The sequence below is a fragment of the Brassica oleracea genome, chromosome C6, assembly GCF_000695525.1.
Source record: "Brassica oleracea var. oleracea cultivar TO1000 chromosome C6, BOL, whole genome shotgun sequence".
Lineage (NCBI taxonomy): Eukaryota > Viridiplantae > Streptophyta > Magnoliopsida > Brassicales > Brassicaceae > Brassica > Brassica oleracea.
Window position 1 is genome coordinate 38,120,706 of NC_027753.1, and position 21,534 is coordinate 38,142,239.

The 21,534-nt window shown below is 36.1% G+C and overlaps 6 protein-coding genes across 6 annotated transcripts; 2 read left to right on the forward strand and 4 right to left on the reverse strand.

Annotated features, from left to right (window-relative positions):
- The first annotated feature begins 888 nt into the window (after positions 1–888).
- On the forward strand, positions 889–3,784 carry LOC106296941. The gene is made up of 10 exons (XM_013733203.1): positions 889–1,228; positions 1,316–1,388; positions 1,540–1,593; positions 1,679–1,936; positions 2,047–2,465; positions 2,536–2,635; positions 2,772–2,825; positions 2,905–2,997; positions 3,081–3,209; positions 3,283–3,784. The coding sequence occupies exons 1-10, from the start codon at positions 1,125–1,127 to the stop codon at positions 3,601–3,603; spliced, it is 1,605 nt and encodes a 534-aa protein (XP_013588657.1). The 5' UTR covers positions 889–1,124; the 3' UTR covers positions 3,604–3,784.
- Positions 3,785–5,340: 1,556 nt separating this feature from the next.
- LOC106300732 (tetratricopeptide repeat protein SKI3) lies at positions 5,341–10,853 on the forward strand. The gene is made up of 18 exons (XM_013736938.1): positions 5,341–5,507; positions 5,601–5,924; positions 6,010–6,093; positions 6,185–6,235; positions 6,313–6,405; positions 6,479–6,619; positions 6,684–6,764; positions 6,836–7,071; positions 7,148–7,319; positions 7,399–7,511; positions 7,587–7,644; positions 7,723–7,788; positions 7,859–8,071; positions 8,152–8,577; positions 8,650–8,744; positions 9,317–9,559; positions 9,633–10,450; positions 10,535–10,853. The coding sequence occupies exons 1-18, from the start codon at positions 5,439–5,441 to the stop codon at positions 10,726–10,728; spliced, it is 3,477 nt and encodes a 1,158-aa protein (XP_013592392.1). The 5' UTR covers positions 5,341–5,438; the 3' UTR covers positions 10,729–10,853.
- Positions 10,854–11,041: 188 nt separating this feature from the next.
- LOC106299503 (calcium-binding protein CML39) lies at positions 11,042–11,679 on the reverse strand. Its single transcript, XM_013735584.1, has one exon. It carries the CDS (start codon positions 11,652–11,654, stop codon positions 11,145–11,147), a length of 510 nt encoding a protein of 169 aa, XP_013591038.1. The 5' UTR covers positions 11,655–11,679; the 3' UTR covers positions 11,042–11,144.
- Positions 11,680–12,875: 1,196 nt separating this feature from the next.
- Positions 12,876–13,586, reverse strand: LOC106298447 (calcium-binding protein CML38). The gene has a single exon (XM_013734574.1). It carries the CDS (start codon positions 13,512–13,514, stop codon positions 12,972–12,974), a length of 543 nt encoding a protein of 180 aa, XP_013590028.1. The 5' UTR covers positions 13,515–13,586; the 3' UTR covers positions 12,876–12,971.
- Positions 13,587–14,591: 1,005 nt separating this feature from the next.
- LOC106296466 (uncharacterized protein At1g76660) lies at positions 14,592–17,086 on the reverse strand. Its single transcript, XM_013732599.1, has 3 exons — positions 16,718–17,086; positions 15,106–16,009; positions 14,592–15,020 (listed from the first exon to the last, which is right to left on the reverse strand). The coding sequence occupies exons 1-3, from the start codon at positions 16,757–16,759 to the stop codon at positions 14,848–14,850; spliced, it is 1,119 nt and encodes a 372-aa protein (XP_013588053.1). The 5' UTR covers positions 16,760–17,086; the 3' UTR covers positions 14,592–14,847.
- Positions 17,087–18,364: 1,278 nt separating this feature from the next.
- Positions 18,365–20,680, reverse strand: LOC106296586 (UDP-galactose transporter 2). The gene is made up of 5 exons (XM_013732747.1): positions 20,478–20,680; positions 20,217–20,401; positions 19,197–19,397; positions 18,932–19,093; positions 18,365–18,855 (listed from the first exon to the last, which is right to left on the reverse strand). Exons 1-5 carry the CDS (start codon positions 20,608–20,610, stop codon positions 18,493–18,495), a joined length of 1,044 nt encoding a protein of 347 aa, XP_013588201.1. The 5' UTR covers positions 20,611–20,680; the 3' UTR covers positions 18,365–18,492.
- Positions 20,681–21,534: the final 854 nt, after the last annotated feature.

Below are 21,534 nucleotides of genomic sequence, written 5' to 3' on the forward strand. Positions count from 1 at the left end.
CCAAATTCTTTCTACTATGTAGTATGGTTTTATTATACTCTCTCCGTTTTTAATTATAAGTAATTTTGCTTAAAAGTACGAATATTTAGAAAATTGTTATTTAAAAAAATATATCATTTAACCAATTAATTCAACCAATTATTAAAAACCTAACATTATTTCATTGGTCACACAATATCCAATAAACGAAAAGATGCACTGAAATATGTAAACTATTTATATTGTGAAATAAACTATTTTTGCTAAAACTACTTACATTTAGAAACGGAGAAAATACATAGTTTATGCAGGAAACACTAATTAATAGCATTTGCTAATCAATTTGATTTTGCAGGGAAATTGTATCACTGTTCTGTTAGTATTGGTTATCAGTACAGTAGATTCCATATCAACACTATAAATGTATAAATATATTCTAGTTTTCTTAAGCTTTGTGTGCTTGCTTTCATATTGTTTTAATCATCTTTTCATATGACAAAATGGTAGAAAACTTGTGTATTCATATACTTAACATTATATAGCACATAAAAGTGTACTTAGGTTTAATGATCTTCTTAGTTGCATGCATATATCTTAATGGTTGGTACATTTTTAATAGAATGACTTGATATATTTATTGCATTTTTTTTTGCGTAGGTCTGATTTATGAATGAAATATACTATATGGTTGTAGTCTTATAGGGACACTATGAACGACTGTAATCACACACACTGCACAAAAAAAATGCCATAAATATGAAAACAGAGGACATAGCAGATCCAATTGAATAATGTTTTAATAAAATCTTTGATGAATAAATTAAAATAGATGTATTTTAATAATAATTAAAATATTGAGGTCTTAACAATTAAAGAGTGTAGAGTAAAACTCACTTCATTTGCGTCAGAACTCCCGGGGAAAAAAAAAAACAAAATGTCGGTTTCACTTCATAACTTTCTCACTCAATTTCCCGGAAAGTTACAAAGGCATTCCTTTTTTAGGTTCTGAAGTCAAGTCACAGAAATACAAGAGTAGAAGCACAAAAAGGGCTGGAGCTTTAGCTATTTTTGTATTCTTGAAGCATGATCTTGACTTTCTGATAAAGATAATTCTAATACAGAGAGCTCTCAAAAAGTGTGAGAAAATGTTGGCTCTAATGAATTGTGCTTCTTCATCTTTTTCATCCTCTTCATCTTCTTCTTCCTCTTCCTCTTCCTCTCCCACTTCTTCTTCTTCATGTTCTCCAAGGTAAAAATGATTTCAATTGCGCAAGAGATTGTAACTTTGTATATGTTAAAGTTACATGAAAGTTCCATATATGTTCTTTGGTTGTAGGAACAGAGAGAACATGGTTGTGCAGAGTGGTGTTGATGTGTCATCTCTAAGTTTCTCTTCAGACACAAAACTAGTACTGTTCCAAAATCATCTCAATTTTTATATTCCTTTTTTGTTTTTTTTTTCCTAAAAAAGCAATTTTGAAAAAAAAGCAATTTTCTTCAGGGTTTATATGGTTTGATGTGATTCTAATGAATGTGTTTTTATTTTCTATTTAATTGCAGATTGATAAGAATATAATTACTCACAAAAGCTCCAATCTCTGTCTCATCCCAAAGGTTTTGTTTATAATTCAGTTTTAATATATATGCTTTCTTGTTTTGCTATGTAATGATAATCTTTAATATATCTTTTTCAAAACAGTCTTCAGAAGAATTGAAGAAGGAGATTGCTTCAATCGAGTTAGAGATTCTACACATGGAACGTTATCTATTGTCACTCTACAGAAAGTCTTTCGAACAACAAGTTTCGTCCTTGTCTAATCTCTCTGCAAAAACGTTACAACGTTCAGTGACTACTTCACCATCATCATTAACTCTCTCAAATAGCTACCAAGCTTACGAAAAACCCATCTCTTATCCTCGGAGTTTCAATACTAGCTTGAAAGCCTTATCTTTAAGGGTAACCTTAAACCTTGAGTATTTGTAACAAATCAATATTTTTTTTTGGGAACAATTGTAACAAATCAATAGTGTGCAAAACTGACTTGTTTATGTGTGTGTGTTTTTCAGGAAGGGACTAGAGAAGTATCTTGTAAGCAGAGTCTTGGAGAGCTTCTTGGATCATCTCATATAGTTGATGATCACAACAACTTAATAAACCCGAATAAACTCTCTGAAGATATCATGAGATGTATATCTTCTGTGTACTGTACACTTTCAAGAAGCTCATCAACAAGAAGAGACTCCTCAGCTTGTTTCTCTGCTTCTCCTTCATCATTGTCGAATTCATCAACCATTTTCTCTTCAAAATCCGAGAAATGGAGTCTGCATTGCGCTAGTGAGGATCATTTGATGAATCATAGTCAAGATCAAGGCAATGTTTTGCCTTGTGGTGCTCTTGTAGTAGATGCTCTTGTAGTAGATGCTCTTAAAGTACACTTGGATGATAGTAGTTTCAGTTATGCTGCTCTTATGCTCCAAAAATTCAGGTAACAATTTTTGGATTATATTAAATTTTTGGTTACAAAACCTTTATTATTTAACATTACTGGTGTGCAGATCACTTGTTCAGAATCTTGAGAAAGTTGATCCGAGTAGAATGAAACGTGAAGAGAAGCTTGCGTTTTGGATCAACATTCACAATGCTCTTGTGATGCATGTAAGTAAATTTTTTTTTTTTTTTTTCAAATTACATTCACAATTCTCTTGTGATGCATGCAAGTACACCTTTATTTGTTTCTTTCTATTTCCTTGTAAATGATCTTTTTTTCATGCTATAATTTTCTTCTTTGCAGGCTTATTTAGCTTATGGAATTCACAACCGTGCTAGAAACACCTCTGTTTTGAAGGTTTTAATCTTTAATTATATATATGATTAACATTTGTTATGTTATTTTTCTAAGAAAATTCTCTTTAAAAAAAAAACAGGCAGCTTATGAAATTGGAGGCTACCGCATAAACCCTTTCATCATACAAAGCTCAATCTTAGGAATCAGACCTCATTACTCATCACCATCACCTGTATATACCATTTCATTTTTTACTTTCACTTTTACCTTTTCACCACATCATAGTAATTAAACTACTAACTCTACATTTTGCAGTTACTCCAAACACTGTTTTCACCTTCAAGAAAGTCCAAAACATGCAGTGTGCGACACGTTTACGCGTTGGAGTACCCCGAGGCTTTAGCTCATTTCGCTATTTCCTCAGGAGCATTCACAGATCCCACGGTAAAAAACTACAAACCTATTCAACTCTAAATGTTTACAGTCTACTCTAACAGTAAATAATATATATTTTTAGGTTCGAGTTTACACTGCGGATAGAATCTTCAGGGACCTTAGACAAGCGAAGAAAGAGTTTATCAGAAGCAATGTTCGTGTTCACAAAGGGACAAAGATATTGTTGCCAAAGATCTTTCAGCATTATGTTAAAGACATGTCAATGGATGTGTCTAAGCTCATGGAAGCAACAGCTCAGTGTTTACCTGAGGATGCGAGGAGGATCGCTGAGAAATGTTTGAAGGAGAAGAAGAGTAAGAGTTTTGAATGGTTACCGGAAAACTTGAGTTTCCGGTATGTCATTGCCGGAGAATTGGTCGGAAGAAGAAACAAGACCTCATGATGGATGGTCTTATTACTTTTTTATTCATAGAAGTTTTGTGTGTGTGTGTTTGGCCTCAAGATGTGATTAAATAATTTAATTACCTTTAGTGTTTGATTTCATATTTTTTGTATTTCAGACTTGTGTAAAGCAAAGAGTTTTTCAAGTGAGAAATTGTAGAATAGAGTTGGTTTGCATGATCCTCCTATAGTACCAATAAATCTAAAATTAAGAGAGTGTAATTTATTTTAATCAATTTTATAAATTCCTATAAGATTTCTAAATCAAGAAAATTTACTAAATTTCAAATTTAATACACAGATTTTAATAAATATTTATGTCATTATTAAATTTAGATAAAAAATTTAAATTATTATAAAATATAAAATTTTAATATTCCTATTGGTAATCAATACATTAAATTATGCCCTTTTGTTTCATATTTTTATTTATAAGATGTAGATTTTAGAACAAAATCTTTTCTATAGTAATAATTAAATTACGAAATTTGTATTGAAATTAACATATATTGTATTTTGACTGAAAAGAAATGATGTGGTACTGAAAGGACAAAATATAAAATTTTAATATTCCTATTGGTAATCAATACATTAAATTATGCCCTTTTGTTTCATATTTTTATTTATAAGATGTAGATTTTAGAACAAAATCTTTTCTATAGTAATAATTAAATTACGAAATTTGTATTGAAATTAACATATATTGTATTTTGACTGAAAAGAAATCATGTGATACTGAAAAGATGATAAAAATCACAAATATAAAACATTAACAAAATAAAGATAGTTTAGAAGTGTTCAATCTGGTAAAACTGAACTATTTAAAACCAAACCAAACCGAAATAGAGAAAATAGTTTTAATTTAGTACTACTGAATAAACCAAATTGATGTTATTTTAAGAAAGTGCAGTATATGAATATGGTTCAATATATTAATCAATCAAACCGAATAAACCAATGAAACCGATTAATTAAGATATATTAGTATACTTATATATAAACTTTTTAATAATCTGTATTTGATCAATAATTCCAATAACAGTCAGAGAAACTGGCTATAATATTAGTCATTAAAATTATAAAATTAATATAATATAAAAATAATGATGATATTATCGCTAGATATTGTTAATATCTATTTATTAATTAAATGTTTTAAATATCATAATAATTATATATTAAATATACATTTTTAAAAAATAATTTTATATATATCGTTTGAATAGTTAAATATTTATTATTTATATTAAATATCATGATAAATATATAGATATCAAAATAAAATTTTTAATAGTAATATTAATTAAAGTAATGACATATCCTAAAATTATGGAAAATATACAAGTAAACAAATTAACTTAAATCTTGGAGAAGATGACAAATCAGCAAAATATCCTAAAATTATGGAAAGATGATAAATAAAAAAAATTAACTAAAATAATGGAGAAGATGACAAATCATCAAATTCACTTCTTAAATAATAGTATAGATTCATTATAAAATAAAATGATATTTTTTATAACTTTTGAACCGGGTCTTGCAAAATCGGGCGTAATTACTTGGGCCTGTAGCCATATGGGTAATGGGCCTAATAAATCATTCCACATTTAGGGCTTAATGTAAACGAAACACAATACACGACCTTATTTCAAGTTTAGTAATAATATAAGGGTCTCTGGTTAAAAAAAGTTGCTTGCTTGGTCTGTGTCTAAAACTCCGATGATTCTTTTCCGGCGAGAGTAGGTTTTTTAATGGTTGAGTAGAGACAGAGCAAACAAACAAGGAAGAAACTTTCGATTACCTCACTCTAAATCAGTGATCAAGACGACGTCGAAGATGGAATTGGAGCAGCTGGAGAAGTCCGTGGAAGCCAACCCAGACGACCCTTCTCTGCAATTCGAACTTGTAACTTTGTTTCCGTTCGATTATTGATATGGGTTTGGTTGAGAATCTCCTCATGAACAAGAAAGTTTGGAACTTGATTTGAATTGAAAACAGGGTTTGTATCTGTGGGAACGCGGCGGAGACTCGGAGAGAGCGGCGGAGCATTTCGTTCTGTCGGCGAAGCTAAACCCTGATAATGCGTCTGCGTTCAAGTACTTGGGGCATTACTACTCGCGCGTGACGCTTGATCGCAATCGAGCTGCCAAGTGTTACCAGAGAGCGGTGCTGCTGAACGTTAATGACTCTGAGTCTGGAGAGGCGCTTTGTGATTTGTTGGATGGGCAAGGGAAAGAGATCTTGGAAGTTGCGGTTTGCCGTGACGCTTCTGAGAAGTCTCCCAAGGCTTTCTGGGCGTTTTGCAGATTGGGTTACATTCAGGTTGTTTGATTGTGCAAGTTTTGAGCTTTTTGTTATCTTGAATTGCTTATTTATGGGTTTGGATTGTGTTGTGTTGTGTTGGCAGCTTCATCAGAAGAAGTGGTCTGAAGCTGTTCAGAGCCTTCAACATGCTATTAGAGGCTATCCTACAGTGTCTGACCTATGGGAAGTAATAGTCCTTTGCTCTATCTCCTGAGTTTAGTTACTTAAAATTTGTTTTTGACAAGAATCTTTTTTTTTTTTGCGTCTGTTGTTTGCAGGCTCTGGGCCTTGCTTACCAGCGACTTGGAATGTTTACTGCTGCTATCAAGGTAAGAACAAGCTGCTTCCATTTTTGGACTTTTGTGGTTGGTTCTGTTGTGACTTTAGTTCTCAATGTTTACAACAGGCGTATGGGCGTGCCATTGAATTAGATGAGACCAAGATTTTTGCATTAGTGGAGAGCGCAAACATCTTTTTGATGCTTGGTTCATATAGAAAGGTAGCTACCTCTGTTCATACTGACTTTTATAGAGAGTTTGTTTTGTGGAAGTCTCATAGAAGTATTTGTATAGGGTGTGGAGCTCTTTGAGCAAGCGCTGAAGATTTCACCTCAGAATATTTCTGTGCTCTATGGTCTTGCTTCTGGATTGCTTAGTTGGTCAAAGGAATGCATAGATCTGGGCGCATTTGGATGGGCTGCTTCGTTATTGGAGGTTAAACAATACTAACCTCTTCTGGTTATGTCCTGCTCTAACAATTAATTGAAATCCACTGTAGGATGCTCGTAAAGCTGCGGAAGCAAGCACTGAACTGGCCAGCAACATGTCTTCTATATGGAAATTGCATGGAGATATCCAGGTACTAAGGCCTGTCTTGTCTTTTACGCATCAGCTTGTTGGTTTTGAATGTTTGTTTTGTTTCTTGAGCAGCTTACGTATGCAAGATGCTTTCCATGGTCTGGAGGAACTGAAAGCTCAGAAAAGACATTTAATGATTCAATCCTTTCTTGGAGAAGCATCTGTTACTCAGCTGCACTGTCAGCCAAATCTTCATACCAGCGAGCTCTGCACTTAGCCCCTTGGCAAGCCAATCTCTATACTGACATAGCCATAACTTGTGATCTCGTTTCAAGCTTAACCGATGTTTCTGAAACTTCAAGTTCTTGGTAAGACTGTTCTAAACGTTAGTCTCAGCTTTTGATGTGGGCGCCCTTGTAATAACAGAGTCTACAATTCTATCAGGAAGCTACCAGAAAAGATGGCACTGGGAGCGTTATTACTTGAATGCGACAACTCGGAGTTCTGGGTTGCTTTGGGTTGTATGTCTGATAACAGTGCTTTGAAACTACATGCTTTGATCCGGGCGTTGCACTTGGATGTATCTTTAGCCGTTGCTTGGGCTTTTATGGGCCAGGTATTGTTCCTTAACATTTTTGTCTTTCTTGTTTCATCTATGTTCATTTTTGATATGTAGTATTGGTTGCATTAAACAGATCTTCAGGGAATCAAATGAAATGAAGTTGGCAAAGCAGGCTTTTGAGTGTGCTAGAAGCATTGATCCTACACTTGCTCTACCTTGGGCCGGCTCAGCTGATACTTATGCTAGGTAGATCCTTGTTATGTGAAAAAATAATCCACTCTTTATTAACTATCCCCCCCATAGACTAATTAAACATCTCAGGGAGTCAACATCAGATGAGGCTTTTGAGAGTTGTTTACGAGCTGCGCAGATATCACCTGTAAGTGGCTGCTTTAACTATTTTTTACGTTCATGTTAGTGTGATGGCTTTAACTAAGATGTGAGATCTTCTGTCTAGCTTGCGGAGTACCAGGTTGGTTTGGCATGGCTTGCTTTGCTGCAAGGAAGTATTTCATCTCCGCAGGTATGAACACACTATTGTTTTCATCTGAATGAGCTTTTAACTAACACACCCTCTTGAAACTGTGTTGCAGATTTTTGCTTGCATTGACCAGGCGGTGCAGCGCACCCCTGACTACCCTGAATCCCATAACCTCCACGGGCTAGTCTGCGAGGCAAGACTTAACTATCATACCGCCATTGCTTCATACAGGCTAGCACTGGCTGCAATGAGTGTTTGCCCAGACAGTTCAGTGAAATCTCAGGCAGGAAAAATATCTATCAACTTGGTCAGGTCACTCAGCAAGGTGAGATCCACCTACAATTCAACAATCAATAGAAATGCTACTTAGTACTCATTCATTCAAAGTATGTGTGTGTTTTGCAGGCAGGACGATTCAAAGAATCTGTCAAGGAATGCGCAAATCTGAAGTCAAAAGGCTTGCTTGATGCTGGAGGCTTACAAATCTACGCCTTCTCTCTGTGGAAGATCGGTGAGAACGATTCAGCTCTCTCAGTTGTTCGGGAGCTGGCTGGTAGGATCTCCACAATGGAGAAAGCCTCAATAGCTTTCCCAATCAGCTTCATCTGCAGTCTGCTTTACTGCATATCTGGACTTGATTCTGCTATCACCAGCATCCAGAAAATGCCGAAACATTTCTTCCAGAGTTCGAAAATCAGCTTTATAGTATCTGCCATCCATGCTCTTGACCAGAGTGATAGGCTTCAGTCGATTGTTGCTAGCACTCGTAGCTATATAACATCACAAGAAGAGATAGCTGGGATGCATTATTTGATAGCACTCAGCAAACTGGTGAGCCTTTTGCTCTTGGTTCGTTTTGGAATGCTTTATTGATTAAATTGATGCCAACTCTGAATATTGCAGCTGAAAACTGGAGAAGGAGAGTTCCTTGGATTTGAGAAGGGGATTGCACACCTCAGAAAAGCTCTGCATATGTATCCTCATAGTAATTTGTTAAGGTGAGTGTTTAATCAGTACCAGAGTTTAAATAAACGCTAGGTTTTAATCAGGCCTAGGCATTTGGTTTTCGGTTCGGGTATATTGGTTCTCGGTTCCAAAGATATACGAACAATTTGGTTATTTAAAAAATTCGGTTCGTTTGCAGCCCGGTTCAGGTAGTAAAGTTGGGAACCGGCTAAAATCTTATAACCGGGTCCAATTTGGTTCGGTTTTTTGGGTAATTTTGGATAATATGGGTAAAAACGTTGGATAGTTCAAGTATTTCAGATTAAATATTGGGTAATTCGTAAAAATATAGGGTAATTTGGATAATTTTTAATATTTTGGGTAAAAAATATTTGGTTAATTTGGTTTATATATATAGTATTTTTAGGATATTTGGTTATTTAGAAACTAAATATAATCGATATTTTTAAGTATATAATTTTTATTTTAAAGTTTCGGTTCAGTTTCGTTTTTGGATTCTAGAGATATAGGATCCGTCCTGGTATTTATGAAATTGGGTTCGGTTTCGGTTCGGATAAATGCGCCAATATCTAGTTTTAATTGTGTAATGATATGTTGGAATTAGGAACCTGCTTGGATATATTTTGTTAGCTGGTGAAGGAACCAAAGAGATCTGTGCTGCTAGTAGATGCTGTATCATAAACGTCTCCGAGTGTGGAAACAAGGAAGGTCTGAAGTCTGCGTTGGAGGTCCTCGGTGGAGGATCGGTTGCTTGCAATGTAATCGGCAACACACCTCCGAGGTTCTCTTTTCCAACGTGCCATTGTCAGAGTCTGAACGCTCCTGTTGTTGTTGCGGAACTCCAAAGGTATTTTGAGAATCTTTCTACAATCATTTTAGCGTTTTTCAAGAGTTTGTGAACTGATCCAATCTCATTGCAGATTCTTGCATCAAGAGCCTTGGAACAGCGATGTGAGATACTTGCTTATTCTGAATCTCATGCAGAAGGCTCGTGAGCAGAGGTTTCCTAGACAGCTTTGCAGTGCTATTGAGCGTTTAATCTCCGTGGCGCTCTCTGATGAGGCGTCTGAATATCAAAAGTTCCAGCTTCTGCTTTGTGCTTCCGAGATGAGTTTGCAGAAGGGAGATACAGCAGAGTCTATTGACCATGCTCGAAAGGCTTCTTCCCTTTCCCTTCCACGTAGCTACCTGTTTCTATCACATTTGCAGCTTTGCCGTGTCTATGCATCAAAGGGAAGCGCCAGAGACATGCAAGAGGAGTACAAAGCGTGTCTGGAGCTCAAGACAGACTCAAACATTGGTTGGATCTGCCTGAAGCTCATGGAATCTCAGTTTGATCTGGAGGCTGACGCTAACCTCTTGGAGATGATGAGCCCACCAAGCCAGAATCATTCATGGAAAGAGTGGATGGCTGTTTACAGTCTAGCTCTTGGCTTAGTTTCTTCCGGGAAAAGAGATTTCTCCTCAGCGGAGGAGTTTCTTGCACAAGCTTGCTCGTTGGGTGATTCAGAGAGTTGTCTACTTCTCTGCCATGGTGCCGTCTGCATGGAGCTGGCTAGACAGTCTAACGACTCGCATTTCCTTTCGCTAGCTGTAACGAGTCTAAGCAAAGTTCAAGCGAGTTCGTTGACTCCTTTGCCTATTGTCTATGCTTTATTGGCTCAAGCACATGGGAGTCTTGGCTCTAAAGAGAAGTGGAAGAAGAATCTCCGTCTTGAATGGTTCTGCTGGCCACCAGGTACTACTGAATGAGAGACTGTTTTCTTCATTCTGACTTTCGACACAACTGAACATGTTTATTTATTTATTTATTTTTGGACAGAGATGAGACCTGCAGAGGTTTACTTTCAGATGCATATACTTGCAAGAGAATCTGAAGAAAGACCTGAAACAGCTTCAGGGATTGAAAACTGTCAAACCTCTGAGAAATGGGTGCTTAGGGCGATTCACACTAACCCTTCTTGTATGAGATACTGGAACGTCTTGGATAAGCTTGTTCAGTATCCCATTAGCTAAGAACCAGAACAGAGAAGAGCAGAACAGCTCTGTTCTGTTTTTTTTTCTTGTTACAGATGCTTTTGACATTTAGTGTTTTGTGAATGAGAAAACACACTGAATAGGATTCATGCAGTTTCTTCTTCTTTATAACATGAGCAGTGTTCTAAAAATCGGTTTAGTCAACAAATTGTATCTAAACAAAATGATATTTTTCAAAACAATTTTTTTTAACAAAATTTGATCTTTGTGCTTTAAAAAATTAAAAAATCGGTTTAGATGTCCGCCTAATCAATAATTCCATGCGTCAGTTGGCGATTTTTTGAACGGAGTTTATTACTTGGAAAGCCATACTTATATTTACAGCCAACTGCTTTCAGCAATCAATCAAAGAAACAAACAAAGCCACAAACAACATTGGATGGGCTGATGATGCCTTAACGCATCACCATAAGAGCAAACTCATCAAAGCTCAAAACTCCATCAGCATTAAGATCAAAAGCTTTGATCATGACTACACAATCATCAGTAGTTCTAGACTCACCAAGCTTCATCAGCATCATCTTCAAGCTTCTTGGAGTAATGCAATCTTCTCCCTCAGCAATGTACATTCTGAACGCTTCCATTATCTTGCTCTTCTTCTCTTCCTCTGTAAACTCATCACCCCCTTTGAGTAACTGAGCAAACTCCTCAAAATCTAGCATCCCATCTCCGTCTATATCAGACAGTTTAACCGCGGTTTCGGCTTCTTCATCAGAGAGCTGCTCTCCTAATGTCTTGAAACTCTTCTTAAGCTCCTCCGCTGAGATTCTACCGTCTCGGTTTGCATCCATGTATGCAAAAACAGCCGCCAAGTCTTTGTTCTTGTTTTCACCGTTGATGTCTGAGGAGAGTCTCTCGCAGAGTTTCATGAAAGATGAAGATAACTGACGTTGAGTGTTCTTCATGATGACAAGTTCTCTTCTTCTTTTGTTATCTATTTAACAGTTTGATGAGAAGATGGTCTAAATGGTATCTCTATTTATATACAATGTTTAAGTTTTGAGAATATAAATTTAAAAAAAAAATAAGAAAGTGAAACGTATCAAACGTGGAAGATTTAGAAACAGTCGTTGGATCTAGAAGAAAACAAGTATTATTAGTCTTTAGATCTATAGAAGAAAACGTATTATAGTCTTCAGATCTGTAGTAAAGAATATTATATTAGTTACAGCTCTCATCTCCATGTTTGAAACACGTTTTTCTTCTTCTGTTTTCTTAGTTTAGGAACTATTATCACCAATTTGAAGACTGCCACACGTTTTTTTTTCAGTGAATAATTGAATATGAAAGTGGTTTTTTTTTTCTTCACTAATCTATCAGTGTGAACAATGAGCCTGAATGACGTTTGGCTGGTTTCTCATTTCTCAATGTTCTTTTGGTGGTTGATTGATCTCTCTATGGAGTATAGCCTTTCTCTAACTTTAGTGAAATCAACTTCTTTGGAATGTTTACACCAGAAAGAAGTTTGTTGAACCTAGAACAGTCTGTTACAGAAAAATAAAGGAATTTAGAATAATGGTATGTTAGATGTTTCCTTCACTGCTTTTCTTTATCAATTTATTAAGAGCCAAAAGCTTCATACGATTGCTTTCCATAATGCCTAAAATTTTTGATAGCTCCTATAATGTTTCCAACTTCATTGATTCAGAATAATAAGCATATGGATCATACATAATTAGATGAGACCTAAAATAGCATTTAGTTGATATAAACTCATCATTTCATTGTCGATGAGTTTTGAGTAGAAAATTCATAAAAATGTGATATTGACTCTCATATGAATGTATGGCTGGTATGAATATTGTCAATCTAATACTAGTAACGGTTTGAGGTTTATTAGTAGCAATGAGTTCTTACAGAGAACTATTTGTGCCGTTATGTAAAGACCTGACTAGGCTCGATTTGAATCAAGTTGTCGTATTATTGACTGCACATGCTTAACTTTTGTCTTGAAATGTGTGCTTCATGGAATAATAGCATGACATCTACATAAATTTAGTAGATGAATGTATATTGTAGAAACTGAATATGCCACAACTAAACCAACTCTCGAGATTGAACGAACCTTCCTTTAAAATCGCTGTAACATTTTATGATCTTATATAAGTATAATAAAGGTTAATATATGGATTTTAATCAAATAAAAATCTTATTTATTGCGTGTCAAGCCGTATATATACATCAATGAAAAAGAGAAGCTACAAGTGATTATAATAAACTCTTTAACGCATCATAAGAGCAAACTCATCAAAGCTCAAAACTCCATCAGCATTGAGATCAAAAGCACGAATCATAACTCTACAATCATCAGTGGTTCTCGACTCACCTAGCTTCTTTAACATCATCTTCAAACTTCTCGGAGTAATACACTCTTCACCTTCTGCTATATACATTCTAAAAGCTTCCTTGAGCTCAGTCTTCTTCTCTTCCTGATCATCATCTCCTTTGATCAACTGAGCAAACTCTTGAAAATCCAACATCCCGTCTCCGTCTGTATCAGACAATCTAACCGCAGCTTCGGCTTCTTCGTCGGATAGTTGCTCTCCTAGTGTCATGAAACTCTTCTGAAGCTCATGTGGAGATATTCTCCCGTCTCTGTTTGCGTCCATGTAAGCAAACACAGCCTCTAAGTCTTTGTTCTTGTCCTGATCCTCATTGATGTTATGTTGTGTACTTTCTGCTGGTGAATCTTTTCGCTTAGGTGACAGTTTCCGACAGAACTTCACGAAAGATGAAGATGATTGAGGTTGAGTACTCTTCATCATGATATAATCAAAAGAAAATATATTTGTTTGTTTTGTTTGAATCGGAGAGACTGAATGAAACAACTGTGGGCGAAAGGGTTTCTATTTATAGATAGGCGTGTGACGTGTGCCAAGTGTGTCAAGTTGTATAAAGACGTGGGAAGATTTAATTTTTTTTAGGTGTGTTGGCGTTATTCATGGGTATTATTTGGTCTAAAGTTTCTGTTTATAAAACACGGTTGCTTTTTTTTTCCTTCCTTTTTAATTGGATAAGAAATGATAAATTTTGAGGACCAGCAGCCACTTGTTTCGACACTTGCATCAACACGAAATTTATCGGTGGGCGCTTGGAAGCTTCACTTCTCTGTTCTTTCTTATCATCTCTCTCTCTTTTGTTTTTATCTTTTAAGATTTTTTTCGATGGTAATATCAAGGACATCATATAAGCATACATCTATATAGTATTAATATATTACTATGTAAACTATTTGAGCAATGTAACAATATATATATCATCAAAATTAACACACGCTTCATTAATATTATAATTATATTCTTCTGTTAAACGTTGAAATCTAATAACTAAATATTAAAAAGAAATCCAATCTAAACAGAAAATCAATTCTATTAAACTGGATCAGATGGATATTGAATGACTAAATATGAAATGAATTAATTTTTTAAAATATTGGATTGTTAGATTCCAATATTTATAAAAAATAAAAATATAACAGTAATTATATAATACATGTTGGTTAATATATTTCATCTTTTATATAATTCTATAGTTAAAAATATAATAAAAATGTTCAGACGTGTACCAATAGAGCTAGTTGAAGTAATAGATCATCATCACCCTTAGTTTCATAAGAACAAACAAAATGTAACGCAGCAGAAGCAGCGTCGCAATCCAATATCTAAAAGTGGCCCATTTTTATTGACCCGGTCCAGCAAACAGAAGAAAGAACTCATCACAAATCCATGTCTTTTTGAGTGTTTTTGAAACAAACGTGTTTGTGTACAAGTCAAGTGTTAACATAGAAATTAATCACAGTTCTTAAACAAATGCATCAAGTAGAGAAGAAAATGACATTAAAAAACCTCCCAAACAGATTGCTGCAATTAGATGAAAGATAGGTCTTACAAAAAGGCATCACAAACTTTAAATAAAAAAAAACCATTCACTACTCTCACACCCTTGCTTTGCTTATACAACACATCATTTCTACTACAAACCATCTGTAATATATATATATTCATATTATTCTATATATACTTAAAAGAAACTAGATTCTTATCTCAAAGAGTTAGCATAGCAACTTAGAAGACCTTAAGAACATAGCTGATCAAGTCTTTATCTCCTGTGTCTGTTCTCTCTGCCTTCTCTTAAGCTTCTTCCTCTCCTGTATTCCACCTCTGCATCAGAGCTTGAGAAGCCAGTGGGATAGCTTCTGCTACCTTTCACAGATCCCACTCTTGATAACAAAGCCTCTTCATCCGCATGAATACCATTTCTTGGTTTGTGACCTAAAAAGCCAACACAAAATGAAACACTCAACACACAACGCATCAGCTCATAATAATATATTGAGATTAATAAAACAATACTCACCAGTTTCTGATTTGGTACTCGTTAGCAAACTCGCTTCTCTTCTAAGCAGCTTTTGTCCCTCGCTTGGCGAGTAAGCTACTGGTTTAAGTAAAGACTCATCCATCACATCATTGATCTCTACATACTGACTAGTCGTAACAACCTCATCAGCACTAAACCCAAAGGAAGCCCTGTAAGCTTCCAACTCCTCCATGTCCTGCCTCGTCTGCCTGTTCCCATTACTAGGATACACATCCGAGTCCTTGGACACGCTCAACCTCCCACCGTTCTGAGGATCATGATCCTGGTAAAACTTGGCGAAAGTCTCAGGACAGAAGAAGTTAGACTCCTGCAGAGGCGTGGAGACTCCCGAAGCCCGGGAGACCGCGCTGGCTGGACTCCCGGGGTAGAGAGAGTACGTAGAGTGAAGATCATTGTAATGGCTGCCTTTCCCATTGGAAGTCAAGAAACGAGCGTAAGGCACGTCAGGGGAGGAAGGGGTGGTTAAATGCGCAAGCTCCGGAGGAGGAGTGAAAGGAGCTGTGGACGGCTCGGTGGTGAAGGTGGAGAACACAGGAGGAGGGGAGACTAGCTGAGTCTCGTGAGCGTACGGTCCTGTGGCGTACATGCTGGAGGAAGGACCGGAGGGTGATGAGTTTGCGGCGAGTGACAAGTAGGAGTTGTTTGGGGACTGAGCTGTTGAAGGGAGAGCAGAGTTTGTGAAGGAAGCGGGAGAGGATGGTGGAGCTAAGTAAGATAAATTTGCTTGGTTGCTTAACACACCACTTTGGTGAGGTCCATTGGGCTGTGAGGCTGAGGGATTGCCACCGCCTTCGGGAATGCGAGAAGCTGGTACTATTCGTTTTCCGCCCTTTTGGGACTTGAAGCAAGAGAAGACTCTTAAACAGCCTCCCCACCTTTTCCTCTGCACAAAGACACACTTAAGTGTAAGCTTCAAAGGCCAATGAGCTTACAAAAACCTATAAAGTTTTGATTAGTATTAGTTTGGATGATTGGTTTGCAAAAGGACACACTCCACTGTAAGTTTCAAGGCCAATGAGCTTACAAAACCTATAAAGGTTTGATTTTTATTAGTTTGGATGATTGGTTTGCAAGGAAAGGTGTCAACTTTATGTTCAATTCTCAATGATCACTTATTAGTGAAAAGACAAGAACAGAGGGATCAAAGGTGGAGACTCTAACATAGACCCTGATGAACATTTTGCCCATTAACTAAAAATGAGCTTACAAAACCTATAAAGGTTTAAATTTTATAACAAGCTTACAAGCTTACAAGCTTGAGATCAAGAAGCCTAAAAAGGTTTGATTTTTATTACTTTGGATGATTGGTTTGCAAGTAAAGATGTCAACTTTGTGTTCAATTCTCAATGATCACTTAGTTTAGTGAAAAGACAAGAGCAGAGGGGATCAAAAGGTGGAGACTTTAATAACAAGCCCTGATGAACATTTTGCTCTGTTAACTAGATTAGTGTGCGAACAGAGTTTGAATAGTCAGATCTAATAAGCATGAGAAGACAGGTTCCGAATCTGAAAAGCTTAGATTTGAGAGACTGAGCTTAAGTAAAACCCTCCAAGAACTGGAATTTAAAGTAAAGGAATTTAAGAGAGGAACCTGTTCCTGCTGCTGAAGAAACCTATGCTGCTCTGAGCCCATTTAGGTGTGTATGTTCGCTAAAAATCACTTCTTTTTGTATCTGAGTAGAGGGTTTCAGGGCAAAGATGTAATCATCTGAGGTTTCACAGTTTCTTCCAGCTTATTGATAGGATCCAGACAGTAAAAAAGCTAATGAAAAAGATTAAAAGGTTTGGTGAAGACAAAGTTGAGAAGTTTTTCACTGGAGTGGGAGAGATTTTAAGGGAAACTTTTTTAAGACAAATCTGCACTGCTGCAAACGGCATGAAAAGAGATGATGATCCTTATTACCAAAGGAAAAGCATTTTCTTTATTTTTAATCAGAATGTGAGCTCACCAGAAAACAAAAAAACACAGACACACAAAAAGAAAAAGGAGTAAAGATTAAAAAAGATAAAAAAGATAAAAAAAAAGGAGAAAAGGAGTAAAAGGGAAAGAGAGAAAAGAAAAAAATCTATGTTAATTAATGTTAAATCTCTTCGGTTCACACACTCCCTTCCTCAAAAGTTAATTCCTTCTTCTACTCATTTTTGGGAGAAGTTATTAAGGTTTTGTCAAATGTAGTTAAGTCGGTCATTATATGGTTAATCTTACTTAAATTAGATATCTAAGCACTTAAAATGGTTGATTCCCTGAGCACGTGAAGGATGTTTACTAATAATGGTTAAAACACGTCCAAAATCAGTGTAACTGCTGAGTCAAGCGGCTCTATTGAAGTTATTAAATGCAAACACTTTGAAACAAAGCCTGTTGTGATTATTTTGGCTTTGATAGTTGAATTTTTTTAGTTTTTGAAAAAAACAAAAAAATGGTCAAAGAAAGCAGCATATAAGGTTATGAAAAATAATTGGTCAAATAAATACATTTTGAATCTGGATTATGAAAATAAGAAGACTGTATATATATTGGTGATGTATTTAAATTGGCTTTACTTCAGACATACTTCATCATCTAAATAAATATACCCCGCAAGTCCTATAACATTATTTAGGGGATTAAATAATTAAAATAAAATAAAAAAAGGTGATTCTTTTCCCTAAAATGTTTGTTTTCATCTTTATGAATTGTCTCTAGGTTTTGAGGGTTCCAATAAAGCAGAAAAGAGGGCCTAGTAATAGTATGGTGGTGGTACCTAGTTGTTGTAGGATTTGGATCTTTTTCGAGGTCTGGGATTCATGTTAATGGGACCTTTCCTTCTCATTATTTTTCTCCTGCTCTTCTACATAAACCCAGTAAAAAAATAAATTACTAACAAATCCAGTAAAATTTGTTCTCTTTCTTAAACTTCCCATGGATCAACTAGTTAACACAAGTCATTTCCAGTTATTTTAACTTATCTCAATAATTACTCGTAGACCACATCACATGTACTTTCTTGTATTATTTATAATACACACATCACATGTCCTGAGTTACATGTCATTTCTACGAAAACGAAACATTTGGAAACTGGTCGTTGTTAAAGCTTTGATGGCCATTAAACTATAGTATATAAAACAAAAGATATGTTTTGATATTTCATTTTAGAAAATGATTAAAATCACATGGTACTATGGGAATGGTCCTTGTTAACCAAATAGGAACAATGGGCTTCACAAAGGCCTAATATGTTCTTAAGAGGCCCAAAAGAAGAAGACTAGTAAACCGAATAACGTGTGATGAGGAGAAACTTTTTGTACTTTTATAGTCTTACAAAAAAGAAGTATTCGACGTGTAATTTGAAACTTGATAAAAAGCACACACATTGTATCTATCTATACTTTAGTGGTCTCACCGAGCTCAACATCTTTCAAATCGATATGCTCTACTCCTTCCTTGAGTAGCTTTATCTCGTCTTCTGTCATACTGTTTTTCCCCTGAGGAGTCGACTTTGCGTTTCTCTGTTTCTCTAGATCAACCGCCCAGCTATAGATCACCATTCCGACAACAGCTACGACCATACCGGAGATGTTCTTGAATGTCATCTCCGAATCAAAGAGAAGCCATCCAAGTGTAAGGACGCATACTGTTTTCATGTGGCCTAGAACTTGAAATGACGTTGCAGAGAATCTTCCTATGCAGAGGTATTGGCTTATGTTGCAGAATACGGCTAATGCGCAGGAGAGAAGAATACAGAACTGCAAAGAGATAGAGATAAAGTGAGGAGTAACGTCTAAATCCTTTAAAAGGGAAGGAGTTGAGAGAATGACTTACAATGGCACCATAAGTCATCTGGTAAGTAGTGATGAACTTGCCGCTCAAGAAATAGTCAACAAAGGGGCCGAAGATGAGGAGTGAAAGTGCTTGGATCGGAGCTGTTTTGCTGAGCAACTCAAAAGACCCTACCGAGTATTTCTTCTGCAGAGAGCCTATGGACTTGTTTACATAAACAAAAAAGGCAAATTTATAAGACAAACAATTGACAGACACACACACAGAGAATAGTTGTCGGTTAACAAACATAGCTTTTGGTACTTACAATCTGCTGCAGGGAAGTGGAGAAGACGGCAGTACAAGCACAGATGAAACCTTTGGCATTAACTTTAACATCAGTGACAGTACAAATGCCAACACCAACAACCACAACCATAACAGACGCCTTCACTTCTCTAGAGTAATGCTTGCTGTGTAGTATCCATTCCATCACGCATACAACCGGAATCATACTCAACTTCGATATCTACGCACACAAAAAAATTATAACCAAAAGAACGGATGAATCAAGAACAAACAATCGTTTAAAAACCAATACATAAACCAAAAAAAAAAAAAAACTTAGTCTGCGGATTTGTTTGAAAATGATCAAAGAATTATTGTTTTCTTTTATTTTTTGTATACTCTTTGAATACTAGAGGCCAAAACTCGTTATCCCCCAAATACGAAACCACACCATATAATATGAGGTTTGTCTCAGCGGTTACTCGAACTGGAGACCTCTGACACAATGGCCAATATCCATTTCACTTGAGCTAATGACTTCTTTAAGATTTTTTTCTTTTTGTCAACTTGCAGGTGTCCGGACATTCGGCCCGAATAATCTCCCAGGACGAAGAAATGGACATTCACAACAGCACGACGCCTGCGCTTAAACCAACTGGCTACTGCTCTTTTGAGATTTCTCGTAACCAAAATGTTGATTATGCGGATTTGTGCAGGATTAAATTTTTCTTTTGATATACTCAATTTGAATACTAAGAGAGGTTCAGAACCGAAACTCGTAATTTCCCACAGCATATAATATTAGTTTTGTGACTGAGAACTACTGACATGTCACGATAGCCAGGATCCTTTCCAGTAATATTAATTTTGTGTCGGCGGTCACTCGAACTAGGGATCTTTGACACAGTTGGTCACTCGAACTAGGGATCTTTGGCCATTCCAGTAATATTAGTTTTGTGTGGGCGGTCACTCGAACTAGGGATCTTTGACACAATGGCCAAGATCCATTCCAGTTGAGCTGACTACCTCGATTATTTATTTATTTAGTTATTGAATTTACCTGGTAGAAGCCAACAGAGTTGAGCATGAGGCTGAAGTTCATAGCAGCGATGGAGACGTTAGCTACGAGAGAGAACCAAAGAAGCTCCCAAAGAGGAATGTGCTTCGACGCAGAGAGCCCCGTCGCGTTCGACACCATGCCAACGAGCGCCGTGAGCGCGAAGTGGAATCCCGTTAGCGTCGTCGCTAACACACAAGAAAGAGAAGTTCATCGTCATTAATTAGAAAGTTCATCAAAGATCATGAGATTTGACAAACGTACCGAAGCTGAATCCGAAGCCGGAGGAAGACATGAGCTGTTTATTAGCCATGATGATCCCCACGGAGCTGACGATGTTCATGCCCCATGCTCCGACGTCGGAGACTGACGACGACTGCTTCTTCTCGCTCTCCATTTTGGAAACCAGCTCTCGATTTTGGTCACAGACGCTGATCACAAGTCATCGTTTACCTTATTTGACCTTCTTCTTACATTTTTCTGGTCCACTGGTTATGTTCTTTCGAGGAGAGTTCCTTATAAGGTTAGTTTAGTCTTTTCGCTTTCTATGTTATTATAAGAACGTAATAAATTTCCGATTTTGTTTAATCAACGCGTTACTCGTTAGAACTTTAATTAAGCCACACGGGGGAACTGATCAAAACAGACGTTTAACGAGTGATTTAAATTACTAAAAACAGAATCATTAATTTAATTGTAAAGTGCCGTGATGGGGAAACTAATATATTATTATTTTATAGCAATCAACGGCTATGACATTATCAAAATTGAGAGAATTGCCCTTATCAAAGCCTCATATGATTTACAGATCTAAATTTAAAGAAAATTAAAAGTAGTTTTCACATTCAATTGCCACCATTGTTCACGGTGGCACACCATCACATTCATTCACACTAAAAGCCAAATATATCTACTTGCTTGAAGTATCATTCATTCATAAATAAATAATAATTCCAAAAACAAATAATCAATTTTTGTATTTTGAGTTGTTACTAGTCCTTTGTGCCTGAACGCAAATAGAAATGAGAACACATGATCTCCAACATCAACACGTTATTACAAAAAGTGTAGTCACTTTCATGTGGTTTTGGAACATTAATCATATTCTTCAATAACCAAAGAATAAAAGGCATAACTGTACACAGAATGGCACACATCTAATACAACCTGGACTCATTAGAAAACAATGGTACTAATGATTCCATGTTTCTTACTCTCTAGGTTTCAAAATTACACAATACAAAAAAAAAACTTACACAATACGTAAGCTTTCTCTGTCTCCAGTTACTTTGAAGACATCCAAAAAACATTTTAGGCCAGC

Coding starts and splice junctions, on each gene's coding strand:
- LOC106296941 (XM_013733203.1), top strand. CDS start 1,125: ATGTTGGCTCTAATGAATTGTGCTTCTTCATCTTTTTCATCCTCTTCA. Junction 1,594..1,678: donor ATCTCTGTCTCATCCCAAAG/GTTTTGTTTATA, acceptor TTTTCAAAACAG/TCTTCAGAAGAATTGAAGAA. Junction 2,636..2,771: donor ACAATGCTCTTGTGATGCAT/GTAAGTAAATTT, acceptor TCTTCTTTGCAG/GCTTATTTAGCTTATGGAAT.
- LOC106300732 (XM_013736938.1), top strand. CDS start 5,439: ATGGAATTGGAGCAGCTGGAGAAGTCCGTGGAAGCCAACCCAGACGAC. Junction 6,765..6,835: donor AATTGCATGGAGATATCCAG/GTACTAAGGCCT, acceptor TTTCTTGAGCAG/CTTACGTATGCAAGATGCTT. Junction 9,560..9,632: donor GTTGTTGCGGAACTCCAAAG/GTATTTTGAGAA, acceptor ATCTCATTGCAG/ATTCTTGCATCAAGAGCCTT.
- LOC106299503 (XM_013735584.1), bottom strand. CDS start 11,654: ATGAAGAACACTCAACGTCAGTTATCTTCATCTTTCATGAAACTCTGC.
- LOC106298447 (XM_013734574.1), bottom strand. CDS start 13,514: ATGATGAAGAGTACTCAACCTCAATCATCTTCATCTTTCGTGAAGTTC.
- LOC106296466 (XM_013732599.1), bottom strand. CDS start 16,759: ATGGGCTCAGAGCAGCATAGGTTTCTTCAGCAGCAGGAACAG. Junction 16,010..16,717: donor TTCTTCAGCAGCAGGAACAG/GTTCCTCTCTTA, acceptor GTCTTTGTGCAG/AGGAAAAGGTGGGGAGGCTG. Junction 15,021..15,105: donor GAGTACCAAATCAGAAACTG/GTGAGTATTGTT, acceptor TTGGCTTTTTAG/GTCACAAACCAAGAAATGGT.
- LOC106296586 (XM_013732747.1), bottom strand. CDS start 20,610: ATGGAGAGCGAGAAGAAGCAGTCGTCGTCAGTCTCCGACGTCGGAGCA. Junction 20,402..20,477: donor CGGCTTCGGATTCAGCTTCG/GTACGTTTGTCA, acceptor CTTGTGTGTTAG/CGACGACGCTAACGGGATTC. Junction 19,398..20,216: donor ACTCTGTTGGCTTCTACCAG/GTAAATTCAATA, acceptor TTGTGTGCGTAG/ATATCGAAGTTGAGTATGAT.